Consider the following 26,018-nt stretch of genomic DNA (forward strand, 5'->3'; position numbering starts at 1 on the left):
AGCCTTGCCTCAACAAGCTTCGTTGACCCATGGATCTCCAGGAAAAGGAAGGATATCAGCATCACCTAGACCATTTTCAAGACACAAGCCAGGCTGCTCCAGCACCCCAGCCTACACCCCCTTCTCAATCCATAGGTGCCCCTGGGAGGCGAAGTTGGAGCTTAGTGTTTTGAGAGTAGGCATCTCCCATTGCTCCTGAAATTCTCTCCCCACACATCACCCCACCACGGAGAGCCAGGTTTTACTTGAATACTTAACAGAGACAAAATGTGCCCTCGTTGCTCTGCATCGGCATCCTTTCTGCCATTGCAACATTGGTCTCTCCTCTTCCCTGTGCCAGCAGGCATCCTGGCCCCTGGTAGTGTTCCTGGCTGCTTAGAAGTGCCCACTTTGGCCTTCCTGCCCCCTTGGGCATCTTTTGTCATGTTTATCAAAACTGCTCTGACATGCTCCCTTGAAGAATCTGATAGGCGCCACCTTGCTCTGCAACATCAGTGAAGGTGACAGTGAAAACATGAACCCTGCTGCACCTTAATAAAGAAAAATGCTTTACGCAAACCTCAGAGGGGGAGGGGAAGAGGTGCAAGGCTGTGGGAAAGGTATTTGGGGCCAGCTGGACCTCCAGAGCACCCTTGCAACTGGACTCGGCCAGACAGCTGCTCCACCCACCAATGCCAGGGAGGGGTGTCCTGACGGTGGGCACTCGGTGCTTGGGGTGGAGTCCCACCACAGCTCCACCAACCTGTCAGTGGCGTTTCACACTTACTGAGTGGGCCGTTTGGGTTTTGCATTTCCAATTCATCTCCAGACTCTTGACAATTATCATTTTAGCCCTCCCGTCCCTACCAGGTTTCACTTTGACTCAGACATTTCATCCCATTCCAGATTATAGAGCTCTGACTCAAAATGAAATTGGCCTTGGTTGATGTAACTCCATTTCCATGACCGCAGGGTCTTGGTTTGTAATAGAAACTGGAAGTGATCGCTGTTAGCTGTGTTGAGGAGTGGGGTCCCAGAGTACTTTGGGAAGAAAAGGCGAGGTCCACAAGTGCTCCAGGTAATCCACTGGTGGCCACCTCCACACAGAATATTCCAAATGCATTTGTTTTGCAAAATACACTGATTTTTAGAAATTCTACAGAGAGGTTGTTTGAGGGTCAGTAGTTGCTGAAAAGTATTTAAAAGAAGTTTGTTTAGTCCCATGCTCATAAACCAAATTTTTCTCCATCTCTCCCCCCCTCTCTCTCCCTCCTCTCTCCCTCCCCCACTTCCCCACCCCGGAGAAAGAGAGAAGCTTTTATCCTGCCAGACAGAGGTATAGGGACTTGGGGAATCTTCTAGTGAAAAGCCAAGGCATAGATAGCATCATTTGTTATCTTAAGATAAAAACCTTTCCCAAGTTCTTTTTATAGATGTAACATCATACTTTCTTCAGAGAAGCCCATATCTAAGATAATAAATAATTATTTCTCATGCAATATCCTTTCGAGAGAAGATAAAGTCTTTGAGGAAGAAATACTATGGTTAGAAACACTAACCCACGTGGGCTTCTCCCCTCCAGCCTCAGGGATCTGTAAGCAATCACATGTGAGGATCAATAAAAAGTTTAACACACCTCTGATGAAGTTCAAATTCGTGTGTTAGGCACATTCTAAAGGGAAAGTGGTAAATTACGTGAGATTATTACTTTATCAAAATCCAGGACATCCTTCAAAGCCCAATTCAAGTCCCACTCTCATCAGGATATTTTTTCCTTACCCACAAAGACTACAATCTCTTCTCGGGACCCTATCTCAGTCACTAGCCGTCAATGGACCTAATTACAGATTATCTTGTCATCTTTAATGGTGAGTTTTGTCCTGTATCCCTTTTTTCCAGCCCTGTAGATATTCAGTAAATAACATTGACAGTCGATGGATTCACTGGGGAAGGAAAATCTAGTTTGTCAATTTAATTAAATATTTACTCAATCCTTCTGCTTCCCTAAACAAAGAACCAGAAGAAATTAGCCTTGGTTGACACAAGAGAGATTAACTTCTTTCCAAGGAATAAAAGTCTGGAAAAGAATAGCAGCTATAATCTTAGAAGACATTTGGAGTGTGTAAAGCATTTTCACATGCATGATCTCATTTATTCTCAAGAGAACCCTGTGAGGACTAAATAGGCTATTTGCTTTTCCAAATTCTTAAATTTTAGGAGAATCGACTTTTCCCCTGTTACAGATAGGTTGACAGAGTCAGAGAGATTGTCACTTGCCTAAGTTCACACAGCTCATAACTGGCAGAGATGGGAGGGGAACCAAGGAGTTCTGAACCTCAATCTAGAGTTTTTTCCATGGCAGTGAACTGTTTCCCTGTTTGGAATGGATTAAAGAGAAATCATGGAATTCCTTCCCATGAAAATCTTTAAGAGCCCTTAATAACACCACAAATGACCTTAGACTTGATAAGATTTAGGTACCCCTCTTCCAAAGAAATGAAAACCGTTCTTGGTATAACTTTGAAAACACTTCAAGCTTCAAAAGTCTTTGGCCTGCCCAATATCCTAGAGGAGTTGAGAGAAAGGCAGTTTTTCTGCTATGAGTCATACTTTCAATTTCTATTAAAATTCTTATATGGCCACATATGCTTTCTCTCAGGCTTTGGGCCTCCAGGCCTGTGCTAATTTGCATGTCTGGTTTAGATAATGTCTGAAGTCCCCTCCAGCCTGAAAAGAAACCTCGGATTCTATTATATAAGTGAGACCACATTCCACCTGCCCAGAGTTGATGGTTGTCTTTAACTCCTGTGCTTTTTGATGTGTGGGTGCAGGACACAGAGGTGGGAGTGTTCCAGGGCTCAACTGCCAGGCCACAAAGATGGAGTGTTCCTTCAGGGAGAACTCACCTGTCCTCTTCTCAACCACACTGACCCCTCAGAAACACCCTTTCCTGCAAAACACTTCAGAGGCAGGTCAAAAACAAATCAGAGGAAGTGCTGGGATTTTAAGTTTCTTCATTTGAATGGCCTTCCTAAGTCAGTGTGATTCTAAGACAACAGATTTGGCAATTACCCTGATTCTAAATATGCAAAACTTGGTGAACTCTTTAATAAACTAAGCTCATCTCGCCTTTTACTATCTGTCACCCAGACATCAAAACGATACTGTCAAGTTTTTTAGCTTATTTTTTCGTCTTCCAACATAAAGTAATTCTCAACAAGGTAAAGAACTGATAACAAGGGATTGCCTTTCCAGAAGGGCTTTGAAATCAGTGTTGGACGACCCAGTCACTTTTCATAAGAAAATTATGGAGAGCTTTATTTTCATAATATTAGATAGGTCAAGTCTTTGTTCAAATTGTGTTGTCAGCGAGGCCCTCCCTGTCCCTCCCTGTACCTGCTCCCCTTCACCTGTTTTCTTTTTCTCCATACCACTCACCACCTTCTTATATACGATGTCGCTTACTATTTGTTTTGAATGTCAGCTCCCAGAGCAAGGATATATGTCTGGCCACCATTGTATTCTCAGCACATAGAACAGGGTCTAGCACAATTGTAGACATTCAATAAAATGTTGTTGAATGAATGAATGTGAGTGGGATGTGAGGTATTAGCTAAGCCCAATAGCTGGTGCTGGGAAGAGGAAGAACCTGGGAGCAAGAGAAGGAAACAAGGTGATAAGATATAGTCCGTCTCTTCCCAAAGATGCTCACCAAGCAAGGGGCATAAGTGCACAAAGAATTACACCAGGAGGCTTAACAAGATGAGGGCAATAAACACGAGACCTTCACCAGTGAGCCTTTGCAGAACTCTGGAAGAAAAAGATGCAAAAGCTGAATCATGCAACAGATGCAAGACTATCCCGTATCGCCAGAGAGTGAGGGCAACCCAGCTGAGGAACGTGGACGGGAGAGGGTCAGATCCGGGCTCTCAGCAGAGCCCAGGGGGCTGAACACAGACTGCTTCTCATTCATCTTCAAGCCCTCTTACCTAAGTCAGCTGTTAGGTTTTCTTTTTCTGACCCAGAATCCTCTTAAACCTGAGGCAGATTTGACCCAGGAAGGCTGCAATTTAGTTGCGTCTGCATGGCCCAACATGGAGGGGAGTTTGGGCAAACACCCAATTAACTGAGTCAGTATAAAGTGCTTTTCCACACAAGGCTGGCCCCCAAATCCCACTTTATCAAAATAAAGAGGCCTTATCAAAATAAAGAGGTCGTTTAGACTTGTGTGTCATTTAGACACAGAGCCCACGGGAGGGACGAAGTCAAGGGAGGGTCCCGGCTTGGTGGGAAACCTCTTGAGACCGTGGTGAGTCTGTGCCCACAAGGGTGCCACTGGCCTCTCCAAATTCTCATCTTTGAAAGCCATCCATTCTTCAAGCATTTCCCTCACGTGTCCTTTCTTCCCTTTGCACGTGGAATATCTTAAACAGTAGTTTTATTCTCCTCCACGCAGCGGGGCCGGCTCTGAGGCTGAGGGGCTGTTTGGATTCCAGGACAAGATCCTTGAGCAAAGGAAATCTGATCCAGGATGTTTTTTTTCTGTGTGTTCCAAGTTTAAGGAAAGCCTTCCCTAGATATTGCCCTCCTCCTGAGATCTCCGTGGAAGCCAAGATCCTCTGGTGTTCTTTAGAACATAAGATGCCCCTGAGGTAAAGGCCGAGCTGCCCTTATAGACGGGGTTGAAAGGAGGTGAGGACCCAGCTTGGAGCTCCAGGGCTGGCTGGGCAGGGAGCTGGGGGAGCTGACAGTCAGGGGAGCAGGAAGGATGCCGGGTAAACCCTCAGCCTGGTAATATACCAGCAGGCAGCCAGAGCCACCAGCCCTCGCCAGCTTCCCGGCTGGCGATTCTAAACTGGGATACAGGATAATCCATTTCTTCTTCTAAAAGAGAGCCAGAGTTTATTTGGATTTGGGAATCACTGATCTCAGAGCACAGGAATTATTCTTCCTCCTTTACGCTTCTCTTCATTTTCAGGGCCTCCCCTAATGACTTTTTAACCTCAGTTCACCAAGATCAGCATCTTAGAGGTGCAAGCAAGATGGTATAGACTACGTGTATACTGTGTATATTTTTAAGTTGCCATTTATCGAATGCTTATTTAATCCCCTTAACAATCCTATAAAGCATTTGTTATTAATCCTTTTTTTTATTGTGGTAAAAGTCACATAATATAAAACATTATTTTAACCATACTTAACTGTACAGTTCAGTGGCACTAAGTACATTCACATGGCTATGCAACTCTCACCATCATCCGTCTCCCGAATTCTTCACCTTCCCAAACTGAAACGCTGTCCTCATCAAACACTACCTCCCCATTCCCCCTCCCCCCGGGACCCTGGCATCCACCAGTGTGCTTTCTGACTCTATGAATTTGACTATCCCAGGTACCTCATAGAAGTGGAATCAAACAGTATTTGTCTGCACCTAATGTATATTGGAATGCGTTTTTAAGGTTAACTTAGAGAAGCAGAACCTGGGGTTCAAAAAGAGGAACCTTTTGACAGAGACCGTTTGGCAGAGTAAATGGCTGAGCTGGGGTCTGAACCCAGGGTGGACTGATTCTAAACACCACATCGTAACCACCGACCTGCCAGAGAGGAAGGATGTCTGCACCAGGGCGTCCACGCCCTCCACGCCCTTCCACAGCCCGGGCGCCAGTCGCCTTTGCACAGCTTTGGAAGTGGGAGGCCAGGCCAGCCGGTCAGACATCTGGTAGTGGTCGCCGGCAGGGGTCGTAGGGAGACAGTGGCAGACGAGGGGCCGGTCCTGAGCTGAGAAGGTTCGGGAAGCAGGGCAGGCTGTCCCGGGTGGGCACCGCCGGAGGGAAGGCCCAGAGGGAAGCAGAATGGGATTGGTGGCCAGTAGGGCCCTCCTCAAAGGCTGGGCCTCTTCTAACCCAGGGCCTCAGAGGGAGGAGGGGTTTGGAGGACCATCTTGCTCTTCCTCTGCCAACAGCTAGGATGTTGCCCCCATGTACAGTCTTCCCTGTATGGGGGGAAGTCTGGGCGGTGGATCTTCCTCCTGGCAGACTTGGCTCTTTTGGGGGAAGTTTGGGGCTTTGGGTTCGGGGTCCCCTTTGTTAGAGCTTTTCTCCTTTGGCACCCTCGCTCTTCCAAGAAGAGAGGTCTGGATCGGACTGAGAGAAGTTTCTGCCCTGAGCAGGAGTGGCCTTGCCCGTTCTTCTGCTGAAAGGTCTGCATTCAGAAGCTGGGCTTTCCAAGGATAAACAGGACTAGGTACTGCCAACCAGAAGTTCGAAGAGAAGTCTCAGAGAAAATTCATCTTTTTCTATCCAGTAATCGAGAGCACAGTCTCATGTCATACGGGATGAAGAGAGAGGCTTTTGTGCTGGTGTCTCTGCATCTTTGGCCTCCAGGTGAGGGCATGACAAAGTGTGGAGCTGCGCGTTGCCTGGGACATTGGGCTTTCAGACGGTGAACCGTCGGCATCAGAACAGAAAGAAATGTCTTTCCTGAGATGTTTGGCCAGGTTTCCAGGACCCATTTAACAGCTCCACACAGAAGCTGAGTTAACACTGGGATGTCTGTGAGAAAGTCACGTCCAGGGAAAGTTTTCCCCTTCCAACAAGGACTTTTCAGAAAAAAATCTCCATGCTCATATTTCTCCACCCCGGGAGGCCCTCCTGGAATCTAAGAGGCCATTTAGGGTCAAAGTCAGCCGCACCGGGCGTCCCATGGTGGAGATACTGTTCAGACCATTATATACTTGAAGCTGAATTATCCACAATGCCTGGCAGTGCCCAGATTCCCCAGAATAAGGCTCTGGTCTCTCTTTGCTTTGGCAAAAATTGGTCTCAGGACCGCCTGAAACCATAAGCTCCACGCAAAGCCCTTCTGGGAGGACTCCTCTGAAAAAGCATCACAATAAGATTCGTCATCAAGCCAGGGGTACCAGCCTTCACTGAAGTAAAAAGTGAGTGTCAGAATTGGGGTAATTTTCTGCTGCTCAAGCGTCTGCCACCACCCAGAAGTTCTGAGACCAGCTGCTCTGTGGGTCCCTAACGGTCACATTTTTGCCCTCTGTGCCCTTGGCCACTCCCTTAAGTGTGTGTTTTGAGAAGTCAGTTCTCAGAAAGCAGACAGTATGCACCATTTTCAGGGTGAGGGGCCCAGGGCATGCTCAGGCTGCCTTGTGGGCCAGGCACGCCCCACAGGAGAGCAACCCACGTGCTGACCGGCAGCCGAGGGTCGGGGAGCTCTGGCACAGCCAGGAGTCAGGCCCGGGGAGGAAGAGTGTTTGTGCAGGAATATGAGTCGTTGGGTAGCTCCGGGTCCAGGATTTTCCATGTTGGTTGTAGACATATTTCTGTCTGTGTGTCTGGGACTAGAGCTGACCACACTGCTGAGTTCTCACTTGTATGACTTTTAGGAGGAAAACAAGCCCTCATTTCAACAATGATGTTGTTAAAATATATATGAAACAAAAAGCAGGCCACTTGAGTGAATGGCATCTAGTGCTGGGCTTCCTGTGGGGACAGGTCTCAGCCCACGCCTTGTCATACGTGGACTGTTGTCCATTCTGCTCGGAGGCCAGCCGGGGTTAACAGTCTATACTCATCCATCACCCGTCACCCAGACTGGAATCCCCTGAAGACTTCATTTAGTGGGGAGCAGCTGGGGTAGAGGCTTTGAATTCTCTCCAGCTAGGAAAACAGTGAACAACAAGAGGAAGTGTGTATATTTAGCAAGAAGGAGAAAATATAGGCCCAGTTATTCATTCATTCAACAAATATTTATGGGGTGCTTATTCTGGGCTGGATACTGTTCTAGGTGCTTGGTTCTATCAGAGAACAAAAGAGGGGTCCCTACCCTTATGGACCTGACATTCAGGTGGGAGATGTGGACAATAAACGTCATGGATTAATTATTGATTAAATGAGGTGATAAGTGGAAAAATAAGAAGCAGAGCAGGGTAAGGGGGATGGAAGCAGGGGAGGGGGGTTAATGTGTATTTGGTAGGGCTGGCAAACATGTTTCTGGGTCTGAACATTTTAAGGTATTTAATGATGCAAACACAGTAATAACGTTACTTGCTAATATTTACCGAGTTTGATGCTGTGCTGGGCGCTGGGCCAGCTGTTTGCTTGGATATCTAATTTAATCTGCAAGGCTGCCCCGGTACTTCCAATCTCTAAGGCAGAATGCCAGACCTTAGCTCTTGACCTTGGCCTTCTCCATCTTCAGCTTTGTCCTTGCAGTAGGACTTACTCCAAAAACACTGGCTTTCACGTCAATCTTCCATTTAGGAGATGACCCCACAAACCCCAGGGCCCACAGAGAGCATTTGTTAAACTCCCCAGTAAATGGACCCAGGTGTCCTTTGTAGACTCAGGTGCCAGTGGCAGGATTTTCCATGCAAGTGGGTAGGAATGAAAGAGCACATGGGAGGGAGCCTTGTGGTCTTTGCTGCTCTGATTCTACACTCTGCTCCGGGACCCTTGGCTAAAGATGCCCGCTCACGGCACGGCCCACTGCTGTTTATTGTTCTGTTAACTCCACAGGAGGACACAGTTCAGGCTGATTGCTGGTGGCCTCTCTGTTTCTGTCCCTTGCTTTTTTCACCTACTAGGGGAATTTAAGATTGGTTGGGACCTCGAAAGTCCTCCCGGTCAGGCTTCCCCCCCAACCCCCAAGGCATCACGGGAAAGATGGGGCTGCCAGACACTTCTCTGATAAAGCATCAACTTCCAACATGATTGGGCACTCAGAGAAAAATCCAGCCACCACCCGCCCTCTGTTGGTTAGAGGGAATTCTTCCAAGCATTCTCTAACTTTTGCCTGTCTGCAGTGCCCCCAGAGCTAGAATAAAAGAATAGGAGTAAAAGTTGGCAAGAAGTCAAGGATAACTATAGCCAAAGCCATAATTTGGACTAAGAAAACAGGTTCTTCTGAACGAATATAACATAGCTTTAGAGAAGATGCAAGAGAGGATGGAAGCCTCCGGTAAACTAAGGATTGAGAAGAAACACTGATTAGAAAACTCTGAGTCAGAGATATTATCAGTGCAGTAAGTCAGAAGTCAAGTCAGAACTTCAGATAACACACACCAATTCCTGGAACTTAGCGATTTGCTTTTTCTCTTTCATGAATTTGTCACTTTCTATTCCACTTTCTGTTCCGTTCCTGCTAGATTCATCTCCTTCCCCCGGCACCCACCCCATCCATCCATCCTACACATCACCACGAGCTGCACTCTCCACCACACCCTGGGTTCATGGTATTGCCACCTGCCCCAAGCCTCTCCTGGTTTCCATGGCCTGTAACCCAGAGCCATTAAGCTGGCTGGGCGGCCGTGGACCTGGCCATGAACCTGGCCTCGGCCCTCTCTTCCGTGTCCCCCCGCTGCAGTCCCACAGCCCCACGCGTGGTTCCCCGCATCCGACACGTTCGTATCTCACCGCTCACTTCCGCCGTATGCCCGCCGGGGATGCACACTCTCTCCTCCCCAAAGAGGCCTCACTCAAGTCACCCCAGACCCAGTCACACTAACCTCTCCCTCCTTCACCCCCAGTATCTCCAGCACTCCTTTGGTACATGACCCGTATTTCTTCACAATCTGTTATCGTCTCCTATTTAAAGGCAAGCACTGGGGACTTGTGTCATATTCGTTCACATCCACTGTATAGCCACCAAACACACAATACATGGCAGAAATCAGTCCCAGATAAATTGCTGGAGGCCTAACCAGCATTCCCCTCCACCAAAGAGAAATCTTGGAAGAACCCAGCCTTTCCTCGAGGATACCCCAGCCTCGCACACACTCTGCAGACGCCTGCAAGACAGCCCAGAAGATACCCATGAGAACCTACAACCGCATCCCCAGCTTGAAAACAACTTAGGTTCTTTGTTTGTTTTTGTTTTATTTTGTTTTTAAGCAAGCACAAGAATCTATTTGCAGGAGGAATTGTGAGAAAAAAAACAAGTCAAAGAAAAATAAAAACAGACGACTCAAACGAGCCGAGCTTTGTCTCTCTTTTTTGCCCCCTTCCCTCCCCTTCCTCCCATCTGCATCCCCCTCACTTTCTGTTTTGCTTTTCATGCCAATTGCTAAAGACTGTAATTTTAAAACTGCACTGGCTTTTCCAGAGCCAGGAGGAATGTGCATCCGCACGTGGATTTTTCCACAAGGAAATCATTCCTGTCTTTTGGTTCCTCTTAGCCAGAAACAACAAGAACAAGCCATGGGACCAGCCGGTCCGTCTTTGCAGTTCTCATTCTAATTCGTTTGAGAGGCTCAGAAGGGGCGGAGGGGGATGGTTTGCGTTTCACCCAGCCTGACCGTTGTTTGCTGAGGTCTGTGCTCCATTTGTTCAGATGTTTTTTATGGTTTCTTTGTTGTCCATGGAAAGACTTTGAAAGTCATCATTCTGTATCCTTAAGCTCTTCTGCTATTCCTGCTCCGTGTCTCAATGGGACTCACACCATGAGAAAGGAAAAGAGGATGTTTCCAGCCAGTCGGTTAAGCAATTTCTGAACAGGGTTAGGGAGGCATGTGTATTCTTTCAAGAAAGGGGTTGGGATCACGAATGTTCCATGTCAATGGAGTGTCCGCCAAGGCGATCTGGAAACCTCTCTGCACTTCCAGGCAGGAAGCATCTCTCCAGCCCCTCGTTTCTGGTTCCAGCCATACCTCTGGCCTTTTTCCTTTCTCTGTGGTCATTACCCAGCCCTCTTCACTATCAACAGAAAAGCATGAGAGGCCGAGGAGAGCCCAGATGTGCCCACAGCACCAGTGTGCTGGGGTGAGGGGCTGGAGCTGCCGCCAGGGTCCTCACGGCCGGGGCTGTGAGACAGTCTGCCCGTGAGCCTTTAATCTGGACATGACCCATCTCTCCAGAGCTGCTTAAAGGGCTTTGCTATACAGCTTCGGACATTTTTTTCTTGCTAAACTTAGATGATATTTGTAGAATGCCTTATAAGATGCTTCACATATGCTGTCTCATTTGATCATTACCTGTCTCCATCCGTTCTGGCTGCTGTAACAAAGTACCATAGTCTGGGTGGTTTACAAACAAAAGAAACAAACTTCTCACAGTGCTGGAGGTTGGAAGTCTGAGGTCAGGTTGCCAGCATGGTCAGGTTCTGGTGAGAGCTCCCTTTTGGATTGCAGACACCTGACTTCTTTTTGTGCCCTCATATGGCAGGAAGCAGGCAGACATGCTACCTCTGTGACCACTTCTTATAAGGGCACTAATCCCATTCATGGAGGCTCCACCCTCATGACTTAATTACCTCCCAAGACCCCCGCCTCCCAATACCATCCCACTGAGGGGATTAGACATCAATGTATGAATTTGCGCAGGGGACACAAATATTCCGTTGATAACATCAGCACAACCCTGTAAGGTAGGTAAATCATGTAAATTTTTATTTCCATATTTTAAAAAATTGAGGTCCAAGGATGTCTGGATTCATCCAAGGTCTCACAACAAATGGTGGAAGGACAGAATTTGAACCAGCCCTATGACTTCAAATTCAGGGTTCTTTCCATTACTTGGGCTCCCAATCAGTGTGTCGATGTTCCTTCCATTCATTCCCCTTTGCCCCAGGGGAAGGGTACACTTCTGGAATTTAGTGATGCTTGAAAAGTTGTTGCAGAATTCTCCAGGTCCCTGAACGATAATCTTCATGCAACCTTTCTAAAGAGCAGGAGATGCTGATGTACCTCTATTTGTTTTTTCCATTAGACCCTTCCTATGACTCAGTCAGGAGAGGAGGATGGGGCAATAACATGAATTCTGGTCTCAACAAAAGTAAGTAAACGTCACTTTATTCTTTGGGAAGAAAACCTTTTTCTGAGGACGGGGTGGAGAACAGGGTCATAAGATAAAGGAGGATAGGAGTGAGCATTTTGTTTTCCTACTTTTTGAATGGCCATCAGAATTAATTGCCAATGTAGGACCTGTCAGTGATATCTAGTCCTGGAAAAATATGGGATTTTCACTCAGACCTGTGAGTTTTTGTTTCATTGCATTTGGCTTTAGAATTTTCGAAGTTGGAAGGTTTCTCTCATGACAAGGTCTGTAGGAATGAAAAATCACCAGATTCGGACTCTGTCACTTAAGTTATGATAATGACCCTCTATGGCTTTGCTTTTCTAATTGTCAAGATGTAGTTATACCAACATCTCTACCCCAATTTCATGAAAGGCTGAGAGGGAGGATAACCTGATGAGGGGATGGTAGGGGTCTGACACATCAATTTGTGTTGAAATCTGACCCAAAATCTCCCATTAAGGGAGTAGCGGGAAAGACTGACTCATGTGGTCCTGAACCAGAATGTGTCAATCTTGCTATCTCTAGGAAGTAAAATATCAAACACAGAAATGGATGGTGAAGGGAATTCTTTCAAGAAAGAGGTTGGGACTAAAACTAATGCCAGCAATAACCACCATCCCTTTTAATAATATGCATTATTTGTTTACTCTGCCCCCAGCCCTTGGCCCTATGGGGTACACAGTGATGAATCAGACATGGACCAATCTCTCAAGCAGGGGAGAGGAGTCATGCGCACATACAACTCTTTCCCTCTGGGCGGTATCAGGAAGGCCAAGTGGACCTCGGGCCATCTGATTTGTCTCTGCAAGGAGAGGCAGGATTTGGACCCACAGAGGTGGGGAGGACTGGGCCTCCCAGGAGAGGCGGGGCCAGGGAAAGACATCAAGGTTGATGTGTCTGACAGTCAGGAGGACTTGGGCTCCTGGGGTTTAGGATGCACGAAGGGAAATAAGTCTGGAAAGGTAAGGAAGGGGGCGCAAAGATGCCAGGAAGATAGAGCTCAATGCTTTAGTCGACAGTGAGTCACCAAGGTTTTTGGATGGTGGGGTGTAGTGGTTTAGGGAGATGAAACTGGCTAAATAGCATCTGATGGGTCGGTGGGAAGAGAGAGAAGTGGCGAGCATGCCAGTCAGATGAGTCCGTAGACGGTGCAAGAAGCAACGCAGCTCTAACATAGAGACATGATGACGGGCGGAAGGGGTGTACCTAAGAGATGCCACGGAGGGGAGCTCACAAACATGGGAACGCAGGAGCAGGTGACCTGTGCTCAGATGTCACCTTCTCCTTCAGGACCTTTCTAAATTTTCATTAAAAATGAAATCCACAGCCCTGATACCGTTAGACACACTCTTCTACATACTTACTGCTAATGATACTGTGTATCATTGTCTTCCCATTAAAACGTAAGTTCTAGCAGGAACCACTGGTTCAGTGCTGGGTTCTCCAGTATCGAGAGCAGTGCCGGCACAGAGTAGATTCTGGATAAATATTTATAAAATAGAATGAATAAATGAGTAGCGTGAGCGAATGAATGAATGAGAAAGCACATTTGTCCTCCTTCGGGGGGGGGCGTTGGACGAGGTGTTCCCCTCCCCTCGTGGAGAATGGCCCCACTTACCGTATTTCTCTTCTTGCTGCAGGTCCCCCCCTTGCAGGAGCACAAACAATGAGTAAGAATACTGAACAGCGGCCCCAACCAGGTACCTGTCCATGATGTGCGAACCCTCCTTTGCTTCCTATGTGGCCATTGGTCAGCGGAGGAGGATTTAGACAATATACGGCATTTGTGTCTTTCATAGAATCCTATATTTGACAGTATAATAGATCTGTGAATTGGGTACCTGACACTGGAATCACATAGAGACTCGTGGAATATCAGAGGTGAAAGGAACCTAAAGAGTAAAATGCCTCATGTTGTAAAATAAAGAAACTGAGGCCCAAAGAGGTGAAGTGATTTGCGAAAAGCCACACGGCTGGTTTATGGGAGAACTAGAGCTACCATCCCAGACTCTCAAGTTGCTTGACCAAACGTTCCCTGTGGTGGATCTACTTAACAATTAAGGCAGAGGAACTGTGAAAACCATGGAATTGGAGACTCTTAGTATGGGAAGGGAACCTAGAGACATCTAGGTCTACAACGTCCTCCGTAACATCTCAGTCTTATGATTACCTCACCTCCACTTGAATACCTACAGCAACGGGGAGTTCACTACCTGGCTAGGCTCAATTCCACCCTGTGAGCCAAAGTCCCCCTCCCTGTATCTTCCATTCAAGCTTCCCAGTTTGCCCTCAGGAGAGGTCTTCCTCCCATTCTCTGTGAAGGTCCTTCATGTATCTGAAGACAGCTGTTGTGCCCCTTCCAAGCCCAGCTTGGTCTTCTCTGTGGGACACAGCTAAAAGTGAGCTCCAAACAAGCCACTGCCTTGGGATGGACAGACATTGTTTTCCATCTGCACTGAAGATAAGCGATAGAAAGTTGACCTACATTTCCTCAGGAAGGCTGAGAACTTGCTGACTGTGAAACACAAGTCAGACAGAGAGGACTTGACATAGGGGATTTAAAGAATCCCCAACAACAACGAAATTAGACATTACCTGCGCAAAATATTTTAGCTGTCATACCGTGTGGATAAAAAGGGGTAGACTAAGAGGGCTTAAAAGGACTCTTCAAGTTAATTTGTGGTTGTAAGCAAAACCCCCAAAATCATGTCGATTTTTTAAATTACAAGTAAAATTATGAAAATTGTAAAGTATCAAACGTACGATAGCATGGCCAAGTTGCGATCCAGCTCTCTACCGTGATTCCCTAGCCTAAAATAAAGAAGATAAACCTCACATAAGTCAATATGGCAAAGATTTCTTTTATGGCTAAACAATCACATAAGTTTTAAGCAAACTGAGATATTAAGAATAATCATTTTATAGCTAAAATCCAAATTCTGGTTGGTGTTGACATTTCCAAGCTTAAAATCAGAGACAGTTATACTAGAAGGGAACTGGGGAATCCAGGAACCCAACCCATCATTTTGCAGATGAGAAAACCGATACCCAGAGATTGTCCAATGAGTTATTTAGTTTATAACTTTGCTGGGCTAGAACCCAGGCTGCTTGATTTCTGGGCATGTGTTTCTGCTCCATCAGAAAAAGAGAGACGTGTAAAGTTGTCAGTAATAGTTAGAGCTATTAAAGTCCAGTCATCATTAGGCTTCTTTAAGCCCATTTAATAAGCCATACTTCACCTTATTCATGACGATTGAATATTAGCTAGCTCCCTTCCAAGTGGTTTTACTATTCTGTTTTAGGTAATGACAGCATTACCTACAAATTTTAGACACCAAGTATGAAAAAATGATACTATTTCACGTTGTTTCTGTAATTACGGGGATAAAGACCGTAACTGGTCAAGATCTTTGAGGTGTGCAAAAAAAGGCAGTGCAGTTTTCTGAAATCAGGCTTTCCTATGATATTGAAATAAAAGTGTAAACCCTTGGGGTATTGCCATTGTTAATGCTGTTGTTTCTATATTTTTAATAACAGTGAAGCAAATTTCCTTTCATGTTTCTTTAGATCCATATCAGATCCTGGGCCCGACCAGCAGTCGCCTAGCCAATCCCGGTGAGTTTCCTTTGACCTGAGAGGTCGTCTTCCAGAATGTTCCATAGCTTTGTGAGGTCACAGGGACCTCTTAGATGTCCTCAGTTCAGACACCTGACCTGGGAGTAGCATGTACTTCTTTCCTTGAAATGTTCGACCCCTGTTTCTCTGGTGCACACAGGAGAGGACAGGACTTGTCATGGTGGTGATAATGTCCGTTAGCTGAAGATGCTTCTGGACAACAAACATTTTAGCCCTGTGTCTCTGCACTGAGGTTGAGATAAGTTTCAGTAGGGAAAGATGGGGGGTGGGAGACCAGGAAACAGTTCCAGCCAGCTCATGGCAATCTTCCTTACGCAAGTGAATACGTATTCCAAAGGCGCTTTAGTCCTGACTTTAGAAAGTATTGCAGCGTTATCTGGCTACATGAAAGAGGTTGCAGCTAAAATAAACTTAACGTGTATTTTAAGGGTTTGTAATTAAACTAACTCTCAAGCGAGTTCTAAACGAAACTCACCTCCTGTGTGAGCTAATAGGCCCTTGCAATAGTGAGACGGGCACCCAGGGAACTCCTGCGGCCCGTGTGGCCGTCCCTGCTCAGAAGGCTGGGAAGCCACCAGCTCCCTCCCCTCTTGTTCCCTCTCTGCCCAAGTTCTTCTCCTAGAACTTAGAGCCAAGAGCCAAGCACGAGGGCTAAGGAGCAGTCCAGGTCCCATCAGCCTAAAGCGTTGTCACACCTTCCCCCGGGGACTCTGAGGGACTTCAGCACTGAGTAAAGAGAAGACAGTGATTCAGGCCTTTATAGAGGAAGAGAGTCAGTATCTTGCCCAGAAGGGTGGGGAGTGGCTTGCCCAAAACCACACAGCTGGTTCTGGGCGAATGTCACCTGGCCCGGGGCACATTATCTTACCATCTAACCTTGCTGATCTCGCCAGCGTCAGGGGCCAGTGGGCTCTGACCGTAAAAAGAAACCAAGGGATTCTTATCCAGGGTGAGAGGACCCTTGCCCTTAGGAAATTAGGTTCTGACTTCCCAGGCTGAGCCTCTGTTTCCTCCTGTCTGCCTCGCTGCCTGCAGGGAGCGGGCAGATCCAGCTGTGGCAGTTCCTTCTGGAGTTACTGTCGGACAGCGCCAACGCCAGCTGCATCACCTGGGAGGGGACCAACGGGGAGTTCAAAATGACGGATCCCGATGAGGTGGCCAGGCGCTGGGGGGAGCGGAAGAGCAAACCTAACATGAATTACGACAAGCTGAGCCGAGCCCTCCGATACTACTACGATAAAAACATTATGACCAAAGTGCACGGCAAGAGGTACGCCTACAAATTTGACTTCCACGGCATCGCCCAGGCTCTGCAGCCGCACCCCACCGAGTCGTCCATGTACAAGTACCCTTCGGATATCTCCTACATGCCCTCCTACCACACCCACCCGCAGAAGGTGAACTTTGTCCCTCCCCCCCCGTCCTCCATGCCGGTCACTTCCTCTAGCCTCTTTGGAGCAGCGTCACAGTACTGGACCTCTCCCACGGGTGGCATCTACCCCAACCCCAATGTCCCCCGCCACCCAAACACCCACGTGCCCTCACACTTAGGCAGCTACTACTAGACGCTTCATCACTGGTGGCCTTCTCGCTGAAGTCCCCTTCCTCACACTTCTTGTTGGACATACGTGGCCGTGAAGAGAAAACGAAACTGGATGCTCTTTCTTGTTGGATAGAACCTTTATACCTGTTCTTTAAAAACGATTCTTTTTTTTTTTTTTTTTTTTTTTAAACGTTGGTAACTCCTGCTTCCTCTACCTTGAACAAAGAGATGGATAATTCCATGGGCCAGTATGCCAGTTGGGAGTCTCAATCTCCTGTCAGCCTATGAGTTGAATATTTAGATTACTGGAATAGTTGTGTCATGGGTCTGGGAAAGAAACTGTAGATTTATATTTTTAGGACCAAAGCAGTTACTTATCGACACACGGGTCTCGTCTTGGACCTTGAAGGGTTCATATGATAAAGAATCATGGACTTAACCAGTTATGCTCTGGTTTGAGACTTAGTGAAAATAGAGGCAGGAAGCTTATCATCTTATCTTAGGAAGACCTAACTCAGTGGATAGCAAACTGGAACATTGGTTGTAAGGCTAGTGAAGTTTTCACCCAACTGGAATTTCAGAGAAAGAACAAGTGTGTATTTAAGAAGCCACGGGCATTGCAAAATCTTTCTCAGTGGGCAGTAAATATGCACTAGGCTGACCATTCTCTCTGGAAATAGTCAAGATATGAACTAAGAAATGTTAATGCAAACGCAGACATTCCTGAAAGCCAGAGAGTTAAATATCTTTTTTTTTTTTTTTTAAATAATGACAGTGGGTCCCAGAACTTTGAAAAGTCCTAGGGATTTCTAAACACAAACAGATTCGCAAGTGCTGTGCGCTTGTCAGATCGGTCCAGGGTCCACCAACCAGAAGGCAACTTACTGTATAAATTATGCAGAGTTATTTTCCTATATCTCGCAGTATTAAAAATAAATAATTAAAAAGTGAAAAAGAGTAAAGAAACGAGTTGACCTCGGTCACAAATACAATGTTAACTATCAAATCAGTCGCTATTTTTTTTTAAATGTAATTTGTACATCTTTTGTCAATCTGTACATTTGGGCTGTTTGTATGTTTTTTATAGCTGGTTTTTTAAAAAGCATAATGTGACTTATTGCGGAAAAGAACACAGGACATTCAAGTCACTGACTTACTAGAAAGAGAATCACTGGTGTTGTTATTTAACAAGTGAGCAGAAGCAAATCAAGGCAAGCTCTTTAAACCGTTCCTGCTTTGGAGATGTTTGTAAATAACCGAACTGCAGCAGTCATAACTTGGAAAAGAACAACCAAACTTTCCCTTGTGGATACAAGGGATCTTCCTGCCTTATATATGCAATATATTTTTTAGATATTAAAATATATATAATTTTGCAGGTAATCATTGACTTTTTTAAACTATATTAAGTGTTAAGCTGACAACTGTCAATGAAGACTATGTTGTACAATAATTTGACTAAATAAATTGTGCCTTTTTCTCTCAGAACCAAGGACACCGTTTTCTTATTTACAACCAGCATTCTCTCCCCTGCCCCCCTCAGGTCCAAGGGTTTTCCCAGGGGAAGTTTCCTATTGACCTCTTCTGGCACCATGAAAACTTTCTCACATGTACATACAGCAGAAATATAGGCTCAATGTGGTTTTTATTGTTGTTTGTATTAGTCAGGGTCCTCCAGAGAAACAGAACCAATGGGATTTATATGGAGATTTATTATGAGGACTTGACTCATGTGATTCTAGAGGCTGAGAAGTCCCCCGGTCTGCAAGCTGGACACCCAGGAAAGCCAGTGGTGTGTAATTCTAGGCAACCAGGGAAGCTAGCTGATGGTGTAAATCCCAGTTCAAGGGCAGGAGAGAAGTCCCAGCTCAAGCAGGGAGCCAGGGGTGAATTCGTCCTTCCTCTGCTCTGTGCTCAGACCCTCCGTGACTGGAGGAGGTGCTCTGGCCGGCGTTGGAGAAGGGAGTCCACTTCACTGAGTCCACACGTTCAATGCTAATCTCATTCCGAAACACCCTCACTTACATACCCGGAAATACTGTTTAATCTTGGCCACCGTCAAATTGATACTTAAAATTAACCTTCCCGTTGTGGATAATGTTTTTTTTTTTTTAAATATTATTGAAATCTACCTCCAGCCTAAAAGGGTTTTATAGGATGACAGCCAAGGCCATGGACAGTCTGTGTCCAAGAACCAGAACAAAGCAATCAGGTCCATCCAGGATAGACGTCATGCGTTGGACTTCACTCTTGCATCCCCTGAGCACCTCAAACCCAAGTGGCCATCCCCCTGATACTCCAGCAGAGAATCAGATGGCCCAGCTGCCTCTGGTCCTGTACCAGGAGCTTATGGCCCATGCGGATTTTTAAGATCTCTTTTCTTCCCAAGGAAGAAACCTGCCTCAAATCGTTTCACTGTTAGTTAGCTCATTTTCATTTCCTCTATTTTATAATGAAAATCAACGAGGTTTGGAAAGTCCTTGATGTTGTGAGAAATTAGACTCACAACATTGGTCACCCTGTAATCTTCCCTGGGTGACAGTGAGTACCTTCTAGACAATTTGTCTACCTAAACGAAAGGAGACATGTTCCAGTTACATTTTTTAACTTGCACCCTGCCATTAAAAAACATAAGCAAATATTCTCAATGTATGGACATTAATTTATAAAGATATATAAAACTGTTACATTATTATTATCTACCTTATAAAACAAACACAAAATGAAAAAGTTTAAAGAGTGATATAAAAATAAATTGTAACTGAAATTCTAATGGTTTCTTCCTATTTTCATTGTATTGCATATCTCCCACTGTCAACACTCAATAAGAATGTTAGTCTTTAGAGGAATAAGTATGTATGTATACACCTGTATGGGTTTTCTAGTGGACTTCTAAGAAAGAAGAAAATAAAAATTTGATATAAGTGGCCTAAGCATAGAAAGAGAAATGATAAAGGCCAGGGATGTTTAAGAATTGTCTAGCTGGATTCTTTTGCAAATCTTTTTCTCAGCCAAGTAATTTTCCCATCAATTTTGAAATCTGCTAAGTAATCATTTGGGGAAACAGAGGCACATACTTCTGACTGCTGTGAGAAGGATGGGAACTTCTGACTGCTGTGAGAAGGATGGGATGCTGAGACCCTGGGGAGGTCACCCTTTTAAGAGGTTTTCTTAATATGCCCTATTCAAGCACTGGCTAAGACCTTTACAAGGTCTTAGAACTTTGACCAAATATTGCCCCTAGAATTCATCCCCCCATGATTTATTCCACATTTAGGAAGCTGGTCCACTCATAACAGGACCAGGACACCATTTCCTCCTTAGAAGCATTTGTATGGAGTGAGGGCTGTCAGTTAGTCCCTGTAATACTCAGGTTTAGGGTTTGCTAACTTACTCCAAGGCAGCCAGCTGACTCGTCACAGAGGACAAACAGGATCTTCACCATCCTGGCTGCAAGCCCAATCTTTCCCCCACTCAACCATTCTGTACTGAGGCCATGACGTGCATTCAGTCTAACAAACAGGGCACGCCAAGCAGAGCGGAGCATGGCAAGCCTGTGGGCAGTTCTAATGGAAATCGGCTTCCCCACAGTTTAAGACGCCACTCAACAGCCCTTTTGAGCAGGCAGTCATTGTGTGTGTGTGTGTGTGTGTGTGTGTGTGTGTGTGTGTGCGCCAAAAAATATTGTTGACTCCCATGCAAGGGAAGCTATATTTTCAAATCTGTTGTTTTACAACATTGTTAATGGTCAATGACCACTAGGAATGTAATAACACCTAAAATGATCATTATTTTATTAAACCAATGACATGTACATGCAACTGAACTATCTATGTGTACAACGTTTATTTAGGCCATGAGTAATGCACAAAGTGTGGGCCCTCACACAAGTTATCACTAGTTTAGACCAAACGAGAACATGAGGTTCCAGAACTCCCAGGTGGAAAAGAACATTTGACTGTCCTAAGCCAAGGAGCTGCCAGGCCAAGGCAATGGTTGGTGAGGAAATTAGAAAAAAGCAAAACAAAACAACGTGCAGTGCTTTCTTTAAGTGGTCTAGGGGCTTGGTTTCACACTCTACTTCCTCTAAAATCTATTATTAACACCCATTATGTAAACATGTTACCTTAGAAACTATTGAAGAGGTACCACTTTGGGAAGCAACCCTTGGGCAAGGCTCTTCTGCTGCTGAGCCCTGCTCCACACCTAGCGGGGGAGCTGCTCCCCACCCCCCCAGGTCTCCCTTTCATCAACAGCAGTGATGAGGCAATAAATGGTGCTTAGTCTCTTTGGAAGGAGAGGGGAGACAAAGAACTGGAATGGGGGGGCAGGAGACGGGGTCCTGGTGCACAAACAGAGGCTTCAACTCTTCTTATCCAAGAAGGACTTTGAGTTTTGCAAAAAGCACACTGGCCACTTCATTCTACAGAAAAGCTACTGAAATCGACACTGCATTCCTTCACCCAGGGAGTCTGGCTGAAGGATTCTGAAAGGTCGGCTGATTTCAAGACTACAAATCCCAGCCTCCCTTGGGGGACGGACACTTCTGAGAGGAAGTGATTTAGCCAGTCAAACCTCTAGGGTTTCAGCCAATTGAGAAAGGGGATGGAGGGAAGCTTTTAAAAGGAATGTCTGCTCAGCTCACACGCCTGGGGTCTGTCTCCCTCTCTCACTCTTACTTGGCCTCCTCTCTAATTGTTTCAGTCTGTCTGAGCTGGTAAATTCCTAAGCTCATAGTCAATTTACACTTAGCTTAAAAGCTCTAGGAAGAAACAGAAAAAGTTTCCAGGGAGACCACTCACCTACCATTGCTCAACTAACCCTCTGGATTTTAACTGTTACCTCATGTGTTTTCTTAGTGGGAGGAGAGAGGCAATTTAGGCAGATAAATGAGCAGGGATGTAACTCCAGAGGCCCTGGGTTCAAATTCTGGCCCTTCCACCTACTGGGCAACTTATCTGCACCTATGAACTGGGCAGCTGAGTAATACCTCCCGCAAGAGTTCCTGTGAGATATTAGATGACACACATGGAAAACCCTTTACAAAGTACTGTACAGGAAATATATATGCATAAATTAAATCATGTATATAATATAAAATGTATATTATATATATATATATATATATATATAAAATCACTGTTACCTGTTAGTATTTGCTAGGTTTCTCCAGGAACTTTTATTCAGTCCTTGGTAACCAGAGAGCACTCTGGGGGGTGCAATACAGTGTAGGTTTTGTTTTACAGTCAGAAAGGCATTTTCCAAATGAGTGAAAAGTGGGAGTACATTGGATTTTCCCCAACCCCGGCTCTCGCCACACCCCACTTGGCCTCCTGCCTTTCACTGGTTCTGTGTACCCCTAAAGCCCAGCAGACCAGGCTTCCAAGCTGCAGAACGCTTGGAAATGAGATTGTTGTGAAGGAATGCTAAAAATGCACTTTTGTCAGAAATGCTGTGTTGGGTTTTCAAATCAGCTAAGAAATAGAGGCTGGGAGCTGGGATTTTATGCCTAGTAAGCTTGAATCCAGATTTTTTTTGCAGACCCAAAGAGCCTGTAAGCTCCAGGAGAGAAGAGCCTCTGTTTCGTTTGCTGCCTTCCTGGCCACACAGCAGTTAGTCAGTAACTATATGCTGAGTGGATACGTAAAGAACAGGGATGCAGTCAGCGAGGTCTGGACATAAGCCCAGCATTTCCACCTCCCTAATTATAACTACTGTCTTTGAGCTTGACTCCCATCTGTAAAATGAGGATTATAGTCACAACCGCACAATGTTATGACAGGAGTTAAGTATGAGACTGTAAGTAAAAACGCTGTGTATGTTGAAAAGAACGACAGAAATGCCAGATACTGTCTTGGTTGATGAGCAGTCCCTCTTTATCATTCAAGACTCTGTCCTGGTCTCTTCTCTCTCATCCTAAGACAGAGGAGTAAATCGTACTCCTCCATTCTTTCACATATTACAAATATACCTTTTTAACTTAAAAAGTTACAAAAGCTTGAGACAGTCACAAACGTATAGAAAAGTTGGAACTGCGCAAAGAACATTTTTAGGGAACCATTTGAGAGTGAGTTGCCAACCTGATGCTCTATCACCACCAAATATTTGAGTGTGTATTTCCTATAGACAACAACGTTCTCCCACGTAATCTGGGACAATCATGACAATAAGAAAATGAACATGGACAAACAACCACGTAATCTTCAGGCACCACTCACACTTCACTAGTGGCCCTGTTATGTCTTGTCTTTTGCAAAAGGATCTCGTCCAGAATCACATATTGCATTTAATTGTCACGTACCTTTAGTCTGGGACACTCCCAACTTTCCTTAACTTCCGGGACTCTTGACAACTTTGAATATTATAGGCCAGTTATTTTGCAGAATGGCCCTCGATCTGGGGCTGTCTGGTGTTCCATGATTAGCCGTAGCCTAGGCATCTCTGACATCACAGAGTTGGTGCTGCTGCCTTCTCCTTGCCTCTGACAATTGCAGTGAACCCCAGGATTGATGATGTCCATTCTGATGATGTGATTAGGGTATGGTGTCTGCCAGGCTTCTCCACTGTGAAGTTACTCTTTTCCCCTTTGTAATTAATAAGTATTTTGTGGGGAGGCACTTTGAAATTAAGTAAATATTCCATTCATCATCAGATTTCAATGAATTCATTCATTCATTTTATATCTCCAAAGACTGGTGTTTTCCTATTTTATTCAGTGGGCATGACAGTTCTTACAATTATTTATTTTGATGATTACATTGTCCCCATGGGAGGTCATTCAAGCTGGCCTCCATGTCCTTTGACGTGTTCCCCTCAGTCTTTGAGCACTTTCTTGCTTTCTCCCCCAGTTACATATTTGGGGCTCCCTGTTTCAGCTCTGGAGTCATTCATTTCTCCAAAGATCACTGGTTCTTTTTAGTGGAAAATGATATTTAGAAGCCAATATCAGGGTGCTGGGTGTGCTCATTGCTATTGCAATGTTGTTGCTCCCAAGACCTCTCAAGTGGACAGAGCTAGGAAGCCTATGTGTATATATGCATATACATCATGTATACATACATAGACTTTTATATACATACATGTGTTGTGTGAATCAGAGTTCTCCAGAGAAACAGAACCAAGAAAAGATAGATAGATAGATAGATAGATAGATAGATAGATAGATGATAGATAGATAGATAGATAGATAGATAGATAGATATAAGAAGAGATTAATTATAGGAATTGGCTCACACAATTACGGAGGCCAAGAAGACCCACAGTCTGCTGTCTGCAAGCTCAAGAACCCATAGTGTAATTCAGTCCAAGTAGGTCTAAAGGCTTGAGAATGAGGGGTGGGCGAGGCTAGTGGTGTAACTCCCAGTCTGACTGTGGAAACCCAAGAACAAGGAGCACCAACGTCTGAGGGCAGAAGAAGGTGGACATCTCAGCTCAAGTAGAGAAAGAATTCACCCTTCCTCCCCCTTTTGGTTTCACTCAGTCCGTCTCTGGATTGGATGGTGCCCACCCACCTTGGCGTGGGGGGATCTTCTTTACTCAGTTTACTGTTTCAAATGCAAATCTCTCCCAGAAACACCCTCACATTCACACCTGGAAATAATATTTTGCCAGCTATCTGGGTATTTCTTAGCCCAATCAAGATGACACATGGGTCTTCCTTGGTGGCACAGTGGTTAAGAATCCGCCTGCCAATGCAGGCGACACAGGTTCAAGTCCTGATCCGGGAAGATCCCACATGCCGTGGAGCAACTAAGCCCATGCGCCACAACTTCTGAGCCTGCACTCTAGAGCCCGTGAGCCACAACTACGAAGCCCGAGTGCCACAACTACTGAAGTGTGTGCGCCTAGAGCCCGTGCTCCTCAACAAGAGAAGCCACCGTGATGAGAAGCCCATGCACCACAACGAAGAGTAGCCCCTGCTCACCGCAACGAGAGAAAGCCTGTGCGCAGCAATGAAGACCCAACGCAGCCAAAAAATAAATAAATAAAATAAATAAATTTATTTTAAAAAAGATGACACATGAAATTAACCGTCTTATATGCATAGACATTTATATCTATAGTTATTTCTATATCTATACACATATCTCGAAAGCCTGGAGTTGACTCAGATGCATCTATTTCCAATCTAACACCACAAGACCCACCCCCGTTTTTCTCCCTTCCCACATTTGTTATTCTCTTGTTCGACGAGAAACGTGGTTTCCATTACGCATAATATATACACTTACGTATCAATCTTTCTGCATGTAACCAGTCTCCTATCTCTGCTGCACCCCACCCCTCCCCCACATGAACCCTGCTGTGGTTCTCAATTCCCATCCTGGCCACCCCACTGCATGGGCACCCTCCTTACCCTACACCAGGCCACGCCTCCATATGGATGCCTTCCTCTCCCCATTCAAGCTCTGACATCCTGGGACAGGCCTGGGACTGTCTGGCTGGGACTCCCTCCTATCTGGGACTCCACCCTCAACCCGCTCAAACCTGACAGCTGTGACAGCTGCACCCCTGTCCACCCCATGGATGCTCTCTTTACTCCGCTCGGGCACAAACACCACACTCCAGGACACTCCATCTGGTGCCCCTTTCAGGCCCTGACACCACTGCACTGATACTTACCTTGCTCTGCTCTACTTGTGGCCTCAGGAATAAATACTTCAGGATGGGAAGGAAAGGGTAAGAAAGGAAAAGGAAAGAGGGAAAGGAAGGAAAGTAGAAAAAGGGAAGATCCATGAACATACAGTGAAGACTGCATGTATCTCATTGATATGTGTATGTGGTGGACGTGGGTGGGGACAAGGGATTACAAGATTCATTAACTTGTGGTTTTTGCCTGTCTCTGCATTCTCGCATCCAAATGTGTGTGTGTGTGTGTGTGTGTGCACAAAAGGGCATGTGCACACACACACACACACACCCCTGCACTTTTCACGGTGCAGAATTGGAGAACAGTTAGAGAAAGGAGAGAAAGGGATGGAAATTAACTAGAGAGACTACAAGTTAGGAGCTAGTTGGGAATGGGGGATAGATGGAGAAAATGACATTTTAAAATT

General features: G+C 45.6%; 1 protein-coding gene across 6 annotated transcripts in view; it reads left to right on the forward strand.

The window, feature by feature from the left end:
- The window catches only part of FLI1 (Fli-1 proto-oncogene, ETS transcription factor), a 121,342-nt gene extending 102,917 nt beyond the window's left edge, over positions 1 to 18,425 (forward strand). For all 6 annotated transcript variants that reach the window (XM_057553504.1, XM_057553508.1, XM_057553506.1 and 3 more), the window contains 4 exons: positions 11,694 to 11,759; positions 13,424 to 13,483; positions 15,351 to 15,398; positions 16,455 to 18,425. In XM_057553504.1, coding sequence (XP_057409487.1) covers positions 11,694 to 11,759; positions 13,424 to 13,483; positions 15,351 to 15,398; positions 16,455 to 16,984 — 704 coding nt within the window. In that variant the 3' untranslated portion in view covers positions 16,985 to 18,425. The remainder of the gene's footprint in view (positions 1 to 11,693; positions 11,760 to 13,423; positions 13,484 to 15,350; positions 15,399 to 16,454) is intronic.
- The last annotated feature ends 7,593 nt before the right edge of the window (positions 18,426 to 26,018 follow it).

This window comes from Balaenoptera acutorostrata, chromosome 9 (genome assembly GCF_949987535.1).
Source record: "Balaenoptera acutorostrata chromosome 9, mBalAcu1.1, whole genome shotgun sequence".
Lineage (NCBI taxonomy): Eukaryota > Metazoa > Chordata > Mammalia > Artiodactyla > Balaenopteridae > Balaenoptera > Balaenoptera acutorostrata.